Source organism: Poecile atricapillus, chromosome 1 (assembly GCF_030490865.1).
Source record: "Poecile atricapillus isolate bPoeAtr1 chromosome 1, bPoeAtr1.hap1, whole genome shotgun sequence".
In the NCBI taxonomy this organism is placed as follows: Eukaryota; Metazoa; Chordata; class Aves; order Passeriformes; family Paridae; genus Poecile; species Poecile atricapillus.
The window spans coordinates 175,877,743-175,896,792 of NC_081249.1; the positions used below are offsets into that span (position 1 = coordinate 175,877,743).

At 39.3% G+C, this 19,050-nt stretch overlaps 1 protein-coding gene across 1 annotated transcript in view; it reads right to left on the reverse strand.

Moving 5' to 3' along the window:
• Positions 1-19,050, reverse strand: part of MNAT1 (MNAT1 component of CDK activating kinase) — a 116,886-nt gene that overhangs the window by 58,912 nt on the left and 38,924 nt on the right. Inside the window, exons 4-6 of the mRNA XM_058831107.1 lie at positions 13,865-13,968; positions 9,742-9,882; positions 4,319-4,444 (exon numbers count right to left, since the gene is read on the reverse strand). Coding sequence (XP_058687090.1) covers positions 4,319-4,444; positions 9,742-9,882; positions 13,865-13,968 — 371 coding nt within the window. The remainder of the gene's footprint in view (positions 1-4,318; positions 4,445-9,741; positions 9,883-13,864; positions 13,969-19,050) is intronic.

A 19,050-nucleotide genomic window follows, 5' to 3' on the forward strand; every position in this document is an offset into this window, starting at 1 on the left:
CACACAGCCTGAAATGTGCTGGAGATTGCATGAGCTGAGTCAGACCAAGGCACTTCAATTTTCTACAAACATGGAAACAGCTGGGCCACAGACTCAAAGATTCCATGTTCCCAGTTCAACAAATTGAAAAAGAGTTAAATACATCCATGCTTCTATGAATTTTTAACCACAATGGTGAGGTAAAGCACAGACCTAGGAAAGCCTTCTACAGTTCTGTAAACACCAGAGACATAAGAAGGAAACAAAATTCATGTAACACAATTAATTCCTGTTGCATTTGTAAACTGCCATTTCTCTGCAATACATCTGAGCATCTCTTTTATACCTTAAAATGAGCTCCACATTAAAGATACCTGACAACCAGAAATGACCATTTCATTCACCAAGAAACCGAAAAATGGTTCTCTTACCAGACCTTAGATTTGTTTTACACCTCCTGGCAAACCCTACAAATGCTGGAAACATCACTAATTTCTGACAAACTCTGGTCTTTTTGACAGCTACTGAAGTCTCAGGTACCACAATTGACAGGAAATCTCATTTTTAGCACTACTGCAGCAATTAAGATTGCTAGAGTTTCTTTTGTGGCTTTATCCTGATTTGATATTAGATTTAGTAAGACTTTTCTAAATATTCAGATGTGCTGAAAGCATGTTTCTTAGTATGAAGAGCATGCTAAGGAAAAAAGCCTGGCAGCACTGTCTCCCCCCACCCAAAGAGGTAAATCAAATGGATTGATTTGGAATGTAAGCTTCGTGCACAGAGGATAGAATTCACTGACAAAGTTAAAGAGCAGACTACAGAGGAAAAACTGCTTCCACTTGAAAGGAGGAATAAAAGAATTTCAGGAGAGGAAAAGTAAAGGAGACCCTGTCCCCATAAGCTAATTGTCTGTGTCATGCTATAGGGGATGCTCTTGCTTAGCTTACAAGTGAAAGACATTCCCTCCTCCCCCTGCAAGCAGAGGAACTCACAGCACTAATATGACACCTTAAATGAGCCAACTTCCTTGAGCATTGCCCAGGAGACTAGAATGGACATGCTCCCAACTCAGACACCAAGAAACATGTCTGATTAGCAGTCAGGCAGAAGAACATCTCTGACCAAGGAAAAACACTCATGTTCAAGCAGAAAAAAACCCCAGTGGATTGCCACAAGTGGCATGTTTTCATAGCCTTTGTGTAAACACCAGCTCCAGATCAGCCAGCATCTCAGCTAGCTCTATCTGGCTTCCCTTCTTTTGAAACAAAATTAGAGGAAAACACCCATGAGAAAAGGCCAGTGGCCAAACTATTAGGAAAAAATAAAAGGCATGGGGAAGGACATACATAGTAATTCCCTAAATGTGCACTGCTAAGCCTCTGACAGTGGGCACAATGTAGATTTTTCACAGAAATGTACTGAATTTGCAGAACTGTTGTGCCACAGTTAATTAGTTAATTAATTAGAATTGTATTTCTTACGAAATTCTCAATACTCCCCTACAGCTACCCCCACCAATAGGAGTGGTGTGAACCCCATGGTTTAGAGGGAAACAAAGCCAAAGCAGCTACAAAGAGCACAACAAAAACTCCACCCACTTCACGTGGACACCTACGCAAAATGAGCGGACTGAGCATCTCAGGTTCTTAGAAAAACACTCAGCCTGGCAAACAAGCATGTCCTAAGGTGAGTGCCAGGTGGGAATTCACCTTACACTGACACCAGAACACACCTTCATGGATCATGTGCAATGAGCAGAACTGCTTCTCACAAAACTAACCCTGCTCCAAAGCCAGCAAATTTGCATTTGATAACTACAGTAACTTTCCAAGACTGCACCCCAATCCTAATCTGAAAACATCAAGAATTTGATATTTCGTTACATTCCAGAGCCAGTTTTAACAGTGAGGCCAATTAACCAGCAGAACATTGTGTGAACTTTAGTTCTTATTCATTCCTTCAGTTCCTACTTAGATGGTATTTGTTTAACTAAGGTTACTGGTTCTTGCTACATTAAATGCTGTGCTGCTCAGATTTGGCATGTTCTGTGCTAAATTGAGTCATACCTTAACCATCTCCTAAACCAGAGGCAGAATGCAGCACACAGAGCAGATCTTTCTGCCTCTGAGTGGACTTTTGTGGCTCCTCTTTCCCTACTTTCTGTTTTTTGCACTCAAAATGCAGCCAGCAGAACTCTGCAGTCCACGACTCTTCCCAATATTGCATTCAGAAGGAGAAGTCCTTTCCTATTTATTGCTGCACTACTCACATACCCAAGGCCCCCCCACACATGCTGTGGCTAAGGGTCAAACTGGTTTACTTTCTTAGCTAAACTTCCAAATCCTCTTCCCAGAGCCTGTTATTTACTCCTCTATTGCTCATTTTGCATTTAGCCCTATTAAAACACATTTCATTCAAATGAGGCCAGTTTGTCAAAGCGACCCTGTAAACTGCCAATTTGCACGTCATCCACAGAAATTCAACATCTGCTTCCAAGCACTGAGCTGCCTCCTAGCAGAACACCCACAGAAATATTCCCAGGCTGTGGAACCAACTTCTTCAAAAATTACAAAGTTAGACAGTTAATTCATTTATTGTGCAGAGTATCAATATTGGTTTTGTTGTGTAATATAATTTCTATTTTTTTTTTTTTTAATAATGTCATGTAATAAATAAATCAAGCACCTGTAAAGGAAATAAGGAAACATTCATCTTTCTAAACAAAACCTGCAATTTTGTTGGTGTAAAATTTTGGTGCAATCCATTTTCCATAAATAGTAGCCACCAACTCCAAATGCTTCTATCCTTAACTTTACCGTTTAAAAACATTAATAAAAATAAGTCCAGTTAAATTGGTTTTTTTTTCAATTTAGGACTAAGGTCAGTCAAGGTGAGGTATTTTTTGTTTCCTGGGATTGAACAAATTAAATTATGTATCTATTCACATTTTCTGAACACTGATGAATGAGCAATTAGTTATCTGGCATGTCCCCTATTATTCCAAACATTAGGATTTAAATGTCCTGCTGCTGGAAATCTCTTCACCCAAGTCTTTCACCATTCCTGGATGAACTTTACTTAGGGCTGCAGATCTCAAATGTCCACTTCCACATCTGCATTTAATATTAATTTTTACATGAATTAGAAATACTTCCACTGTCCTCATCACTTACATAAGCCAATCTTCCTTTTCCCACAGAAAGGCCACAGCTTTAAAAAATTTTGACAAATATTTTAAGAAAGAGAAAAAGGCATTCAGAGAAAGTATTTTTTTAAACAGAACAACAGGCATTTTCTGTCCACTGGCTTTTCTACACAGATTGTCAGATAGAAAATATCTCCCCCACACTGTTATATTTTAAAAGAAGTAGGAAGAAGATAAATTTACACCATGGGAAAACAAGAAAACAATCCACACAGCTTTGCAAAAACTTGCACTGCTTTTGGAAAAATAAGCTGCAAATGCTTCCACACCGTGAATACTTCGAGAGATAATGAACACAGCACAAATATGCATGGCAAAAATAAATCAATTACTGATAGGAAACTAGCTTGATGCACAGATTTTTGCTTTGCTGGCTTCTTCATTTGTCGAGGAAAGTAGAGTATTGGTTATTTTCAAGACATTCAGTTTACCATTATTAATTCTAAAATACATAACCTAAAAAAGTACAGATTTAAAACAATACCAAGCAGAAAACCAGTAAGGTGCAGAAAAGACCAGCCACTCATGCTCCCACCCCCAGCTTTACATCTATGTGCACAGGCTGGTGTGTACTTGTACCATGTCATGACACAGAACAGGAATGCTGAGAGATCTTCGGCTGCCACCCCAATGGTGACACATTTGCAAAAATACCTGCTGCTTTCTAGAGCCAAATAGCAATGAAAATCTTTAACAACTCCTTAACCTTGGCATCATTTTCTAGATTGTCTGTCTCATACTCACAGATTACTCCAGTGCTCAAAATAAATTTGAAGAAAGTGCAGATAATTTTTGAACTTGCAAAATTTCAAATTTCAGAATTGGTACACAAACGAGAAAAATAATTCAAGGACACCACAGCTTCACAGGGAGAGAGGGATAGTTTGTTTTTTGACAACTGAGCAATATGTTCCATATATTTGTGATGATCCTTCTGGGTGGCTCATCATAATATTCCACCTAGCAGGATGATGAAATTCTTCAATTAATTCCTAATTACTTATTTAATTGGAAGAGAAAAGTCTATTTCACATAACATGCAACTCAGGTTTAAATGACCTCTGAATTTCATATGAGGAAATCCTTGATCTTCTAAAATGCATTAAAAAAATACAAACAAGCAAATCTTACCATTTTGATGCCAGTGGAAAACGTGACTGGTTTGACAGGTTTGGGTTTTTCCAGCTGCATTTCTAGCTGAGTAGATCTGTCCTTATGCTGAGCTAAGAGCAGAGAGGCAGGAAGATCAGAGCTTTCCTGTAAACATATGAGGAATAAATTTGAGTCCAAAACAAGTATTAATTAACACTGATATTCTTCCAAACTGCAAGCTGTAACTGCAAGGCCATCACTAGAACAGCAGAATGCCAAGTATCCTCTCCCTCAGAAACATTTACAGAAAACAATCATTTTCTGTAATAAGAAAAAGCTGCAGCAACCCCATAAATCAGAGTAACCTGCAAACAACCATTTTTATAGAATCCACATTAAAGACAATATAACAGGCTCCTTATTCCAACTGGCCAATACAAGAATATTTATTAAAATAAAAAAAAAATTAGAACTTAATCAGAGAAAGAATAATACTGAGTAGTATAACTTGGATCAGATGTTTATCTAAGACACATTCTTTCTACCAATGAACTCAGACCAGTTTGAAATTGTTTCCCATTAGATTTCACCTGAGGCCGTTTGGAAATGATCCTTGCTCTGCTCTGCACAATGGAACTATTGTAACTGCGACCAACAGCATATTTATTTTCTCCTTCAGCAACTTATTTTTAGGGAACCCAGCCAATTTTTAAATATATATATATATATATATATATATATGTATATGTATGTATGTATATATAAAAAGTAGTAAAATGAGTAGTTAAGCAAAAGAATTACTTAAACTGTCAAAACAGAATGATTATTAACATACATATATGTAAGTGTATTTTTGAGAGAGTCAGAAAATTATTGGCGAAGTAATTTTCTAAGAGACTAATGTTACTATCTACATGCACACAGGAATCCTTGAGAATTCCTGGCTGTAATTACCATGAAGTTGAGAGCAGGGAAGAAGTGCAGACAGATTCTTCCTGGACTGCTCTAGCACAGTATTTTATTCTGAAGACCCTCACATGTAACATTTACTCCTGTTTCAAAAAGCCAAGCAAATACTGAACCATGAACTATATTTGTTACCCACAAAACCACAGATTTTATTAACAGGACTGTGATTTTTTAAATTATTCAGTTCAAGGCAAGAAGTTGGATGTTTCTAATGCCATAAGATGCCTTATTGTTTTCATGGTACCTAGAAAAATCCTATGAAGTGATCATGAAGAATAGTTACGTTGTACACTGACTTTTCATATCACTCTCCATCTTTTTTCCTCTCTATATTTTATTACATTCCCTTTGTCTTACCACTAAAACGCAAGACAAAAGCAGAATAATCTCACACGACAAGATCTGGTCCAGAATCACGAATACAACAAGTAAGGCACAGGTTCCTACTTGCATTTCCGTGATCAGCTGGGAGGAAGGGAAAAACCTAAATTGTAGAGACATCTAATTTCTGTACAACTGGGAGAAAATCTGGACTACAAATGCACTAGTTTTAGAGTCTGCTTCTTTCAAGTGCTGTACATCTCTAACCAGCAAGCAGCAGCATGTGCTGCCAGCTGTCAGCAGAGGTTAAGGATGTTGAATTCTTTCAATCACCAGATTTAACACATTGGGGGAGAAGGGAAGAGTGGAAAGCATTCTCTTGTTCATTTTGTTGTTCATATTCCTTAAATGCTCACTGCATTTCTAATAAAATGATTCAAGGAAGCCAATTTTTAACCAACTTCTCAAGAGCTCACACAATGATCAGTAACCAGATTACACAACTGTGGGAAACCCACACTGTGCCAGCAAGGCACCACATCCTGATTGTTTGTCCTTTTGAATATGCACAGAACCCTTCTGTTAACTATTAACACACGTGGAAGTTCCAACCCTGTGTTTATCCATACCAGCAATTTTCTGTATGGGAAAACAAACTGTCTACACTATGAACAAAGCTGGTTGTACGCAACAATTTCTGGAAGATTTGTCTCAAAACCCTTGAGGTCCTGGTAAAAGTGTGGATATGACGTCTTTAATGCCTTTGCCTGACTCCAAGCTATGCCACAGTCCAGGGAAAACCTGCTCCTCTGCCATGTGCTGCAATCCCATTGTGCTCATGCCTGGGAAGTATGGGCTGTTGAAGAGGAGAGTACAAGTGCCATGGCACACAAGACATCGAAGAGATCATCTTAGAATCCTCTGTATACATGTGAGGGAGCTTGTACAGTACATAAAAAAATGCTTTGATATTTTACTCAGACTGGATTATCCAAGACTGATGAAGGTTTAAAAAAATCCCCAAACAACAGCCCAAAATAAAACACTCATATAGCTCTTCCAGTGATGCGTAAAGTGCATTTGAGACTGCAAGTCTTAATTACAACAGGGTATTTTCCTTTAAAATTGAGAGTTTTTATTGTAAAAGAGGTGGCCTACAATGAAGGTAACATAGAAATTGCCTAATTAGTACTGGGAGGCCAAAAGGACCAAACTGCTTTTCCAGTGGCCTGCAGAGCCTGTGTCCCCCCTGAAGACCTCCTGACCTCTCCAGCACTTCACACTGGCCTTCTCCTCCCTGTTCCCAGCCAGGGATGGGTTCATGGAGCCTTGGCCCCAAGGTCCAGCCCTTCCTGCATGAGTCCCTGCACTCCCCAGGCTGGCCAGAAGCCAGGGCCCACTGCACAGCATTTTAAACACCAAACATTTCTGTGCCTCTGGATTACCTAAATTATCAGCTCTTTGAGGATGGTACAGTATATTCTCAAGCACTCTTGTACACAACTGAGACCTTTACTCCACGTGAAACCACCATAAGTAACACATATAATGACTTAGACCACCAAGATGATGAGGGGGAAGGAGCACCTCTTTCCATAAGGATGAGGGCATTGGGATTGCTCAGCCTAGAAAAGAGAAGGCTTTGGGGTGACCTAATTGTGGCTTTCCAGTACCTGAAGGGAGCTGGAAAAAGATGGAGAGAGACTATTTACAACAGCCTGGAGTGGCAGGACAAGGGGGAAGGCTTCAAGCTGACAGAGGGCAGGTTTAGATTAGACAGTGGACAAGTTCTTTACCAAGGGTGGTGAAGCTCTGGCACAGGTTGCACAGAGAAGCTGTGGATGCCCCAACACTGTGAATGTTCAAGGCCAGGTTGGATGGGGCTTTGAGCAATCTGCTCTAGTGGAAGTTTTCTCTCCCCATGGCAGGGGGTTGGCATTGGATGGTCTCCAAGGACCCTTCTAACCCATGCATTTCTATGATTCTATGAGATTTGCAGCTGCCTAAGATTTCATCACCAAAGGTAAAATTCATTTCTTGACAAGGAAAATACCCAACATCTCCACTTGTACAACACAAAAAATGTGTCTTAAATTTTTTCTTGCTGCCCAGTGGCCAAGGAAAACCTGGAAAAAAAAAAAAATACCAAGATCCATTAGGTCTGGGCTGTAGGATGACCACACCAGGTGATCTGTCCAAAGGAGAAGATTCAAAACCATTGTCAGGTTTCCACCCTCCTCTGCTCTCACAATCCTGCAGACTCAGTGGTGGTTACAACTGGTATCTCTGTAGCCAGAAATTAATCCTTTTTGGTGTAGTACTGAAGCAGCAACAACAGATATAAGATTATTTTTTTAAAGTTAATTCTTTACACTGCTGCTGCTTATGCTTGGCTCTTGCTCATGATCAGTTTCATTTTCAGATTTGCAGCACAGCATTAGAGGGATTTTAGAGACCATAGGAAATGTTTATTTGTTTAACAACCCCTGGTTTTCCAGAGACTTTGTAAGTCATTATACAAACACTTCAGTGCTGGTTTTATAAACCTTTATTACAAAACAAGTTTTGGCTCAAATTTAAGTTGACACTGCCCCTTCAGAAACAGAGACACAACTTGAAACTGTCCAGTTTCCTCCCTCAGCCTTTAAAAATCACCTTTATGTTGTTTTTAGAATATTAAGATATGTTTTAATAGCAATACATATGCAATCACAGTTAAAACTACTTATTTTAGTCATGTTTTAAGGCTTATTTATAGCTATTCTTTCTGCAAGCCACCTGGTGAAGGTTTCCAGTAAAACCAAATGCTGTATTAGAAACAACTCTATTCAGTTAGGAGTGTGTCTTAGAGCAGGGTTTTCAAAAGCCAGAAACTCAAAAACCATATTCTGAGGTATTAAATTCAAATTCGCAATGCAGTTTTTATTAATTTATCCACCATTCCTAATTGGGTGGATAAACTGGGTGAACACATTTACCTTTAAAGTGAAAATAGACTGCTGGATGGATACAGGCTTAACTTTTTTTTAAAGAACCTTTCTGCTCATCTCTGCTTTTGTCTACAAAAGGAAAACCAATAACAGGTTGCCAGGAATCCTGGCTTGAAGAAAGGCATCTCTTCAGGAGGCCCTGAAACTCCTAAACTTCACTTAGATCCCCTCTCCATGTCAGTGCCTTCTGCACTGGCCCAAAGAGGAACACTACCTTTCCAGGAAAAGTAGAAAAGCATCTGAATAAGAACTGAGACTACAAAGCAGAAATTAACAGTGTATTAGTGTGAGATGCACTGTTATAAGACAGAAAATATGATTTAGATATGCCAAGCAGCTTTAAACCACACTGACACAGCTGAACACATATATGTATGCATATGTACTTTGCTTTTCTAGTTTCCCTCAAGGTTACACAGACTGTGTGTACACACTGTCCTCATGGGTGTTAAACCTGTGAATGTGTGTGTATGCATGTCTGTACCCATACTTGTATTGAAAAAATTGAGATGTGAACCCTATTTAAGTAACACATTTAATGAGTTTCTCTATGCCCACACATTACTGCACTTCAGATACAGAAACAGTAAATTAATCGAGATTACCACGATTTACAAAAGTAGTCTGAGTTTTCCTGTTTGTCTGTACAAGCTTCATTCACTTCAAAAGGAGCAACTTGTACAGGGGAAATTCCAGTAAGAGAACACAACACACTCAAGGCAAGTAAACTTTTTGTTGTAGTAGTTTTTGCATACAAAGGCACCACCAGTCATGCTCTGAATGAGAAAGGTCTGACCAATGCTTGGATAACTCATGAGGTTCCTGTCCCCTGCTCTCCACCATCTTCACTGCAGAGATGACTGAGTCTAGAAGCACCTCCTGATGACCTCTTCACTTCCACACACCAGCCCATTTCAGCCACTACTCAGAACTGCTTAACAAGCCAACAGTGGTAGAGTCCAATCACGCCTACAAATCCCAGAAGCATTCTTATTCCAGCCCCTAGCTTACCAAAACCAGAGTGGTTTGTAACATTGAAATAAATAACAGGTGAGAAAATGAAAACATAAAACACACAAAACAGGGAAACAGGGACAGATCTGTTAATTTCACGTAGTTAGCAGTGATAGAGATGAATGTCAATGCTACTGAGCATTCAAAGCCTCTGGTTTTGTTACTCACCAGGTCATCCAGGAGTGCCTGTTTATTCTTCCTTTTTATCATCTGTTGTAGCTGTTCTTCCTTCTGTATGAAGAGCCGCCTTTGTTCGCTTTCCTGCCGCTCTACCTCCAGAGCCTCCTCCAGCTCTTCCTGCTCCCGCGTCTGAAAGGGAAATCAGAAATCAGCTCACAGCAGCCCCACAGCTCCACTGCCCCCCAGGGGACCCCAGGCAGGCCATGCAAAGGGAAAGAAGAATTTTTAGTGTCTTTTAAAGCAGAATTTTTAGTGTCTTTTAAAGCAGAATTTTATGGTGATTACGGATGATCATTCTACCTCCTCATTGTTCAGTGTGAAGTTAAGATTTTTAACTTGCTGCTCACTGGAGTCTGGATCTGACTCATCAAATGTTAGGGAATGGGTTTTCTCTACACTTTCACTCTGAAGTGAGCCCCTCTCAGCTCCCACACATCCAATAACTTAGTGGTGTAAGTAGGGTGAGCAAAACCAATCCCACAATACTGTTCCTGATCATGCCACTCATCAGCTGCATCTTTGCAAAGCACACTGTTTATTAGTGCTGTAGAGGAAAAATGAGAAATTAAAAATATGTGAATATTAATAGAGAAGCCTATAACTTTAAGTATTTTAAGCATTAACTGTGAAAATGTCATGTTTTCAGAAAATAAGGAATTCTTCCTTTAACCTGAGTTGTGTGACATGAGATGAAAAGGAAGACTACTAATACAAAATGACAAGTTTTTGTTAGAAATCTATTTCTTGGCAAGTCTTTTTTTAACCTGCAAACTATTAGGTAATCTGTATTTGAAAACCACAGTGAAAGAATTAAAAAAAAAACAGAAGAGGGCTCAAGAGACAGAGGAAAATAAGAGGATTAAACTATTCTATAAAGAAGGAGGATCAAAAATGTCAGTTTGGTTGCAAGAAGGTACAAGGAAAAACATGCAGGAAACATTTTCCAAAATTTCTCCATCAAATATAATAAAGCAAAGGGAGATGCAGTAAAAATGGCAAGATAATTAAAATTTTATAAACTTAAATGGATAATTTATTGATGAAAGGAGTTTCAGCAGAACATCATAGGGGAAAACACTGATCTCTTCTCTGTGGTGCCCAGTGACAAGACTCGAGGGAATGACCCAACATTGTGCCAGGGGAGGTTTAGGTTGTATATATATAAATATATATATAGGACATATAGAGAATATATAGGATATATGTGCACCAAGCCTGACAGAGTTCAAGGAGTGTTTTGATCCTTGTGGGTCCCTTCCAACTCAGCTTATTCTGTGATTCTGTGATCATTGAGGCCAAGACCATAGTAAAGTTTGTTCTAATCATAAAGTTATATCATAAAGCACAGCTACCTAATAAAAGCCAGAATATGCAAAAAAAAAAAAGTCTCTTTACCAGATAGATCAAGCCAGTGGGTCCCAGTGAGGCCCAGTTGCCCCTGGATGCAAGAGCTGACAGATCTCATCACCTGCCACTGAGCCAACAGAAGCTGCTTCCATTTTGTAACTGGTGGAGTGATACTGATAAAAAACTGGTCACCAACCAGCAACCACCTGGAACTGGGCTCTCTTTGCATTTAATGAAAGGAAAAAAACAAACAAGAAAATCCCCAAACATCTAACTGAGGTTATGTCTGAGAATTAAGGGATTTAGTTAGTTCAGTCAACAGAACTGAGGAGCCCAGGGTACTTTGAGACATTCCAAGGCTCTTCCACATTTATCTCTAAAGACTGCCTGGAATTTGCACTGAAACAGAAGAAAACTTGAAGGGAAGTGCTGACAGACCTAGTCTGAAGAAATAGCCCAGAAAAATTATAGTCTGAAATAAGTAAACTAATAAACAAACCTAAAACAGAGCAGACTACAGGAAAATGGAAGAATTACCATGTGCCAGATCAAGTTCTTTCTGAAAGGAAGACCAAACAGAACAGTAAAATAGAAGAAATTAGTTCAATAGGCAGCAAGGGTTGTGTCCAGACTAAAGATAATCTAAACACAGTCCTAATATGTGAAGGAAAAGATGATGACAGTGAAGCCTGGAGTAAAGTCAAGCCTACAAGTGAACAAGTAAATAGAAAGTAAAATCACGTTTCACCACATTCAGGAAAAGATAAGCAAGAAAACATGCACAATCACATCACAGAATTCAGATAAAACTATTTCAAGATTGCACAAAGTAGCAAGTGAAATTAAACATCTAATGATAAAGTAGGAAGCAACAAGTTACCCTATGACTGCAGAATTGCAAATATTTAAGGGAGAAACACTGGAAAAGCTGTAGTTCGCTCAGGGTGCAAGGTTTTATAAATAAAAAGTGTGTATAAATATCTATGCATAAAAAAACAATTTATAACTATAAGAACACCAGGATCTTCACTTTTTTTTTCTAAACTGCAAGAGAAGAACAGTCTTAGAATCAATGTATTTCCAGCAGAGATGGGAAAACAGAGTTTCTTTACAAGAGGCATTAAGATCTCTGCATTCAATTCTGGCCCCTTCTGCTTGCCAAACACAAATTCTAACTGGAGCAGGCAAAGGGTAACAAAAACAACAAGAGGGACAGAAGATATCTATATCCCTCAGAAGCAACCTATTACAGTGGACAGAAAAATTTAAGTCAAGAATGTAGGGACAATGACCAGCCATAAGAAGTTTACAAAAGAAAGTAGGACACCTTTTACCACACATGGAGTAAAGATGTTCCAAAACTTGCTAAGAAGAGCTGGAGAGGAAAAGCAACCCTTCTCCTTTTAGGAGAGGAATAAATTTATGGGCAAGATCATGCAGTTTTTGTAATAACCACTCTGTAAAGTCTATTATTATGTTTCAATTGTTGAAAAATAAATTATGAATGTTTCAAATGTTAAAAAGGAAAAAAAATGAGAAATGTTTCCAGCTCTCCAGTGAGTTTGGATTCACACAGGCTTGCCCAGCTTCCAGCAGCCAGCCTCCAGCACAGCAGGACTGTGGAGCACAGCAAACAGAAGTCCTGGGGGCTTGAGTGGGTACAGGGTATTAGAGAGCTGCTTGACAGCATCACACAGCCCCTGCACAGGCTGTCAGAGCCACTTCCTTGAAGGGAAGGTGGGCTGCAGGCAGAGCTGTTCTCACTGTGACCCCAGAGGTTGCAGCTCCATTGTAAAATAAGACATGCAGCCAAAGCTTTGGCAGGTCTCTTCAAGCTCTGAAGCAGAGGATATTGCACAGTGTCAGAGACAGGATAACAGATCAGAGATGGACCCCTAGGGAAATTTCCTTGCCTTTAAAAGGAAGAGGTTCAAACAAACATTTTTCAGATTCCAATCTCCTCCTGTGAAATCCTAGAGCTAAAGAAATCACTCGGAGTTTTGCCACAGACTTCAGGGGAGTGAGGATTTCACCCCTACTGATTTGAAAGCAAGTCCTTAGTGCAACTGGATTACAAACACAAACCCTTGTTATGTCACACTCTGGGCAGACATTTTCCTTCAAGAACTGATAACAATGTGTATTTTTATGCTGAAAAAATATTTAACAGATTAAACTTTTCTTACAGGAATAAATGCATGCAAGTTTATTTTTAAAGAACAAAATGATATGTGAGCCATAATTTAATGAATGAATCTTCAAAGAACCCTGTGTTTTGCATACAGATCATATATACAATATCCCTGATGTTACTGCTATCAGCTCTTGAACAAAAATTTGAATGTTTGTTTCAACATCTTTCATTTTGAATTTTGCATAAACCAGGCCTGGGCTTTGCCTCAATTTTACAACTCTCTCCTGGGAGCTTCATAATGTCTGAGTCTGGATTCCTTTTTTCCTTCAGATGAGAAAGAAACGATTGTCCTGTGTAGGAATGAACTTCATCTCTCCTGGATATTGTCCAACGACACTGCCAGCACACATGCCGTGGTGATGTATTAGACACAGGCTCTACTGCCTGCCCCTCTTCTCAAGCCCTTCCCAAAATAAAGCATTACTGCATTTCAACTATCAGCTTCAACATTTAAATACAAAGAACTCCACATAGTGCTTTCAGCTTTGATTTGTTTTAAGAAAGTACTCCACAAATCCTTTAATTCTTTAACAAATGAATAAAAATTGTAGGGGAGAGAAATTAACTAACCAGTTTTAACTTATTCTTCTGAATGACTTCTTTGTTATCCTTTTGATACAGCTCCATTTTCTTTTTGGTGTTCTCCAAGTCCACATTGTTGGTCAAGTTAAATACTGCATAAATATTATAAAGACAGAAAGCAAAAGTATTAGGTCAGCATGCATGACTATGACAAAGAAACACTATTCTTATGCTCTCTATCCCTTCTAGCCAAATATAAACACTGCAGTAACAGAACTTATTTAAACATGCCCTATAAAGACAATCTGCTAAGTCACTGCACTTCAACAAAAGCCAGCAGAGTTTTTGTAGGTTTACACATCTGTAGGGGACTAAAATTTGAATTTTGCATCCCATTTTGTGACACTGGCAATGATATGTGTGAATAATCATCATACTATTCATAAAATATTGACCTTTTCAAGTAGCAGTTATAGCTAAGAACACTGTGATTCCTGTAAAATTAAATGAGACCAAACATGAGCATATGAAGACAAGGTTAGAAATTAAGTCACTGCTCCATTTCACAGGGAATTTCTAATGCACAAAGACTCCAGTGATTGTTTGAATTCTCAGGTACACAAAAAAAAATTCACACTGCTTGATAACTTAAAAGGCTCCAACATACAGTTACCTTTATCATGAGGAATCTGCAGATGCTTGCAGATTAATAGGTCAGCTGACATTCTTTTGATGTCTCTCAATAGTGACAGACTATATCTCATGTAATTATGAGCAAGCAGGGTCGGCCAGCAAGCTCCACAGTTTAGCACAACATTCCCAATTATCTACACATGGCACAGACGATATCTCAAGAAATTGAACAGTTTCTATAATCAACAGCTTGAAAGATGGAGATGGTTTGGATGATTTGTAATTTGATACAATGCCTGAGCCCTTCACCTCTAGGTCACTGGTTCACTTGTGGGTCAAGTGAATTCCAACGAACCACCATTATCACTGGGAAGTCTCTTGGTGATCTCCATCCAGAGGGGATGCTGGGCTCATGCCCATGGCCTTAAAGCTTCTGAACACTCAGAGCACTCAAAGCCTGCAAGAGCTCTGTCATGTGGCTACGAGAGCAGTAGAGAAATTTGTGCTGCCATTGATAAATCCTTCGCAAGAAACAATCACACAGCGACTGAGCTACGTCAGACCCCACGGAGGGGAAGGAGGTTCTTGTGCAAACACCAGCATGGGACTTGGGAGGTTTTGGTTCAGCTCTCTCTTCCCAGGATTTTAGGCAACCAGGGCCAAGCTAACCCTGGGCACAGGCACCACTGCCAAGTCATTTGCACCTCTAGAGAGGCCTCTAGAGAGGAGGAGAAGGAAGCAGCACGAAGCCTGCTGTTACTCATCAGGATAACACACATCTCAGTCTGGAGAACATCATACCCCTTCCTTCATCCTCCCCACAGGTAACATGGCAGAAATGAGCATTTAGGAGGGTTCTAGGCAAACCAAACCAAGAGTAGGCCAGACTGCCACACCAGCTGAGAGCAGCAAAGGAAACATCAAGAAATCAAAGCCAAGAAGAAATGGAGATAAGAAGAAACAGGAAGGTCCAAAATGATAGAGCTGTGGGATGCAGCTCAGTTCTACCATTCAGCCCAGTACTGCCAAGAGGGGCATTCCTGCAGTTCTGCCCCTCTCCCCAAGCACAAGCCTCACTCTTTCCCCTGCTCTGATTCCAGAACTCCCTTGGATGCTCTGCAGTGTCAACAGAAGTTCTCCAGTAACCTGAACTGGCTCAACACAGGGGCCAGGCAAGTGCCAGAGAGGGCACCAGGGAAGTAATAAAGGGGTACAGGTGGGAATAGGAATATTCTCTTTCCAGGAGTACCAAACCACCATATCATCTTACTCTTATAAAAAATACTCAATTTCCTCAAACTGCAACAAAAAAGGGCTCAGCAAGATAAAGTTCAAGAACTTCCTAAACTTAACTGCAAAAAAAAAAAAAAAATTAAAAATAGTGTGTTCTATTTATTTTTCCTCTTTTCCAAATAATAAGCAGCATCAAGAGGAATGACATTTCAATTCTGTTTGGCTCCTGAATCCTCAGTTCAGAGGGAAGATCTAAGATAGCTGAGTCTGTGCTTTAAGAATTTCAGAATCAAGACCTGACTGAATTTTTGAACTTTGCTACAGTTCCTGGGCAGACCACTGGGCCCCTGTACTGGAGGTCTCCCACTGGCAAGAAGCAGGAGAATGGGAATAAAGGTTCCTTTCTCCTACACATCACCTGCTGTATCTCCATGCTATAGCTTCAGGCAGCACTTCTCTCTGTGGCCTTGATCTCATCCCAGCTGGAACTTCTGGGCACTGCCATAACCCAAACAAGCCATTCAAAGTTCAGCTCCTTGGTTTTTGGAAGCAAGCTACCCATCCCAAATGTTCTGGGGTTTTTCCCTCTCCAAAGCCATCATTTTCCTATTTCATATTGTGACAAACACTTTTTGGTTGTAGCAACCTCTCCTTAGTAAAACATTATTTTAGTCTAAATCTTTAGTATTTAATGGCAATCTGACCACCAAATTTCCAACCTACAGTTGCCCACTGACAAGAAGTTTTAATATTTGAGTATTAGGGCAGAGAAGAAGTATCATGTGAAAATGCTGGCACACAATCAGCCCAGGGCTCTGCAATGACAGCAGCTGCATGGGAATGTCAGCACTTCCTACAACTTAAATCCACACAGCAGCTCTCTAAACTCTTCAATGACGACACAAGAAAGAAATAGCACATGAGCCATGCTGTGCTAGCAGGATGCCCAGATGCCACCTTCAGGTGCACGAGGAGAAGCCAAATTGCCTTTAGGCTCCTGAACATTGTGAATATTTCTCTAAAAATAAATCCAGCAATAAGCTGATGATCTCTGTTTTGCAATTATTGCTGCTTGAAACCTTCAGGGTTTGTTGGGGTTTTTTTGCTTCTTTCTTAGTTATCTTTAATAGGTTCAACTGGTCACAATCTGGTCTGTAAAACAAGAAGCTTAAGATTTAAAACCACACTGGGGAAAAGCAGGCATGTTTTAAATATGTGCAGATACCTACCTTTATTGAGAACTGTTTACAAAAATTGGTGTATTTTGCTATTTCATAGGAAGTAACATTTCTATCAAAAAGAATCTGTTTCTGCATCAATGTTTGGGAAATTTTCAGCAGCCACCTGCACAGTCACCCTAAAAGCCCACTGTTCTGCTCATGGTGAAAGTGTTTATCCTTCCCTTGTTCTCCTGCTGTGGCTGCAACCAAACCACAGCTCCAACCCTCTCAGCAGTCAGATGTGCTCACACCATGTTGACTCTGTCCATCTTATTCTGCTTTGTCACCCAAGGATATTGTAGGACATCAATCAGAGATCCAAACTTCCAGCACCCTCAAAAGGCCAGAGCAAATTTGTCCCAGAGAACATTGATACACAGCCATTGATGAGGAACATTGTCCTGGTCCTAAGCATCTCCTCCTCAACACTGACTCGTCCACATTTCAAGAGTGGAAACACTTAAGACATTTTGTTGCAAGAATGGAAACAGTAAAAAAAGTAAAAAAAAAAGTTTAAAAAGTGTAAAAAAGTAAAACAGTGAAAAGTGCAACAGTGTAATCTGGATCTGTTACATCAGCTCCAGTGTCAAGAGCTGCCCTTTAGTACATGAAAAGCAGCATCTTCCCTCCTACAATAAACACCTACCAGCAAAACCAGCTGCTCTCTGACACTGCATGGTTACCAGTGGCTGGCCAGCCAGCCAAAACATCTTTCAACATATTTTCTAATAAATTTTTCATGAGCTTCAAACGTCTTTTCATCAATATTTATAGAATACAAATTCTTGCCATTGTACCCTCACAATTACAGCTGACAAGTCTGTTTTGCAAGGGGCACTAGGGCACAAAAAATAATTAAGATATTATTTCCCTCCCTTGTCCCCTCCACAAATTACTTGGCATTTAAAACCCAATAACTATAAAACGAAAGAATACAGTTGCTAGTACTCAACATAATAACTTTAACATAGCCAGGACTATACAGCACTTTATTTGACCTGCTTTGAGTTTTACCAGAAATTAATTTTAAATATACTCCTTAACTTAAAAAAATTAAAAAAAAAAATTTTAAAAAAAAAAAACCAAAAACAACAACAACAAAAAAAAATAGAACCAGAAAGAGTTAAAAATCCCAACTCATGCTACACCTACCCTGAAAAAATATTGGTGTAGAACTGAATATGAGTGGCAAAGCAGATGGCTGGTTTGAAAAGGTTTCAAAGAGAAGACAGACTTATTTTTGTCCATGTTGAAATATAGCATAAGCCGATATAAGAGGCCTGAAGCCCTTCAGGGAAAAGAAACAGAAGCTGTTTTGTATGCAACAATTATTTATCTACTTATCCATCTCACATTGGTTGGTTTATAAAATGACTTGCCTTGAGACATCTGTTAAGTATAACAGGAAGACTATTGTGTTTTTGTGAAACATTTCATTCTATTTAGGTGAAACTCCCAACTTCTAAAATTCAGCCTCTACAGGGAGACTTTCTCTGCTTTTCAAAACAACAACGTTCATTATACAGATCTACAACAAATGGAAAAATATTTTCCTAGTTTTAAAAAAGAAAATGAGACAAAATTTTTAATTAAACAGCACAAGAATTTGTCCAGAGACACAGCAGTATGAATGAATATCACTGAACTGAAGGACTAAGTCACTCAAAATCTTCCTGTTTTAGACTAAGACTAAAAATTATTAGCATTAGTTTGTTATGATCAATATTCATCCCATCCTACTACAAACAACTCCTTAATTGTCATCTTCATAACACCCCAGACTGGGAATGGCAGAGTGCTACAGAGGGAGACACAAGCTCATCCTCAGTCTGCCTGGGATGTCCCAGACTACTGTGGCACCATCCTTTGGTGCTTTTGGTGCCTGAGCCCTGTACTTTTAAAGGGGGTAGGAGAGGGGTCGGGGGCAGAAAAGATGGATGAGAATTTAATAGGTCCCTTCCAACCAACATTTGTGTGATTATAATTAAATAATTATCAGAAACAAAAGAAAAATCATAGTTAAACGAGACAAGTCTAGTTAGGTATTAATAATTGTTTCTGTTTATCTTCAGTGGTCTTTTATTTTTCCAGAAAAACTGCATTGTAATGAATGACTGAAATAATTCAGTCCCATCAGTCTAAGAAAGA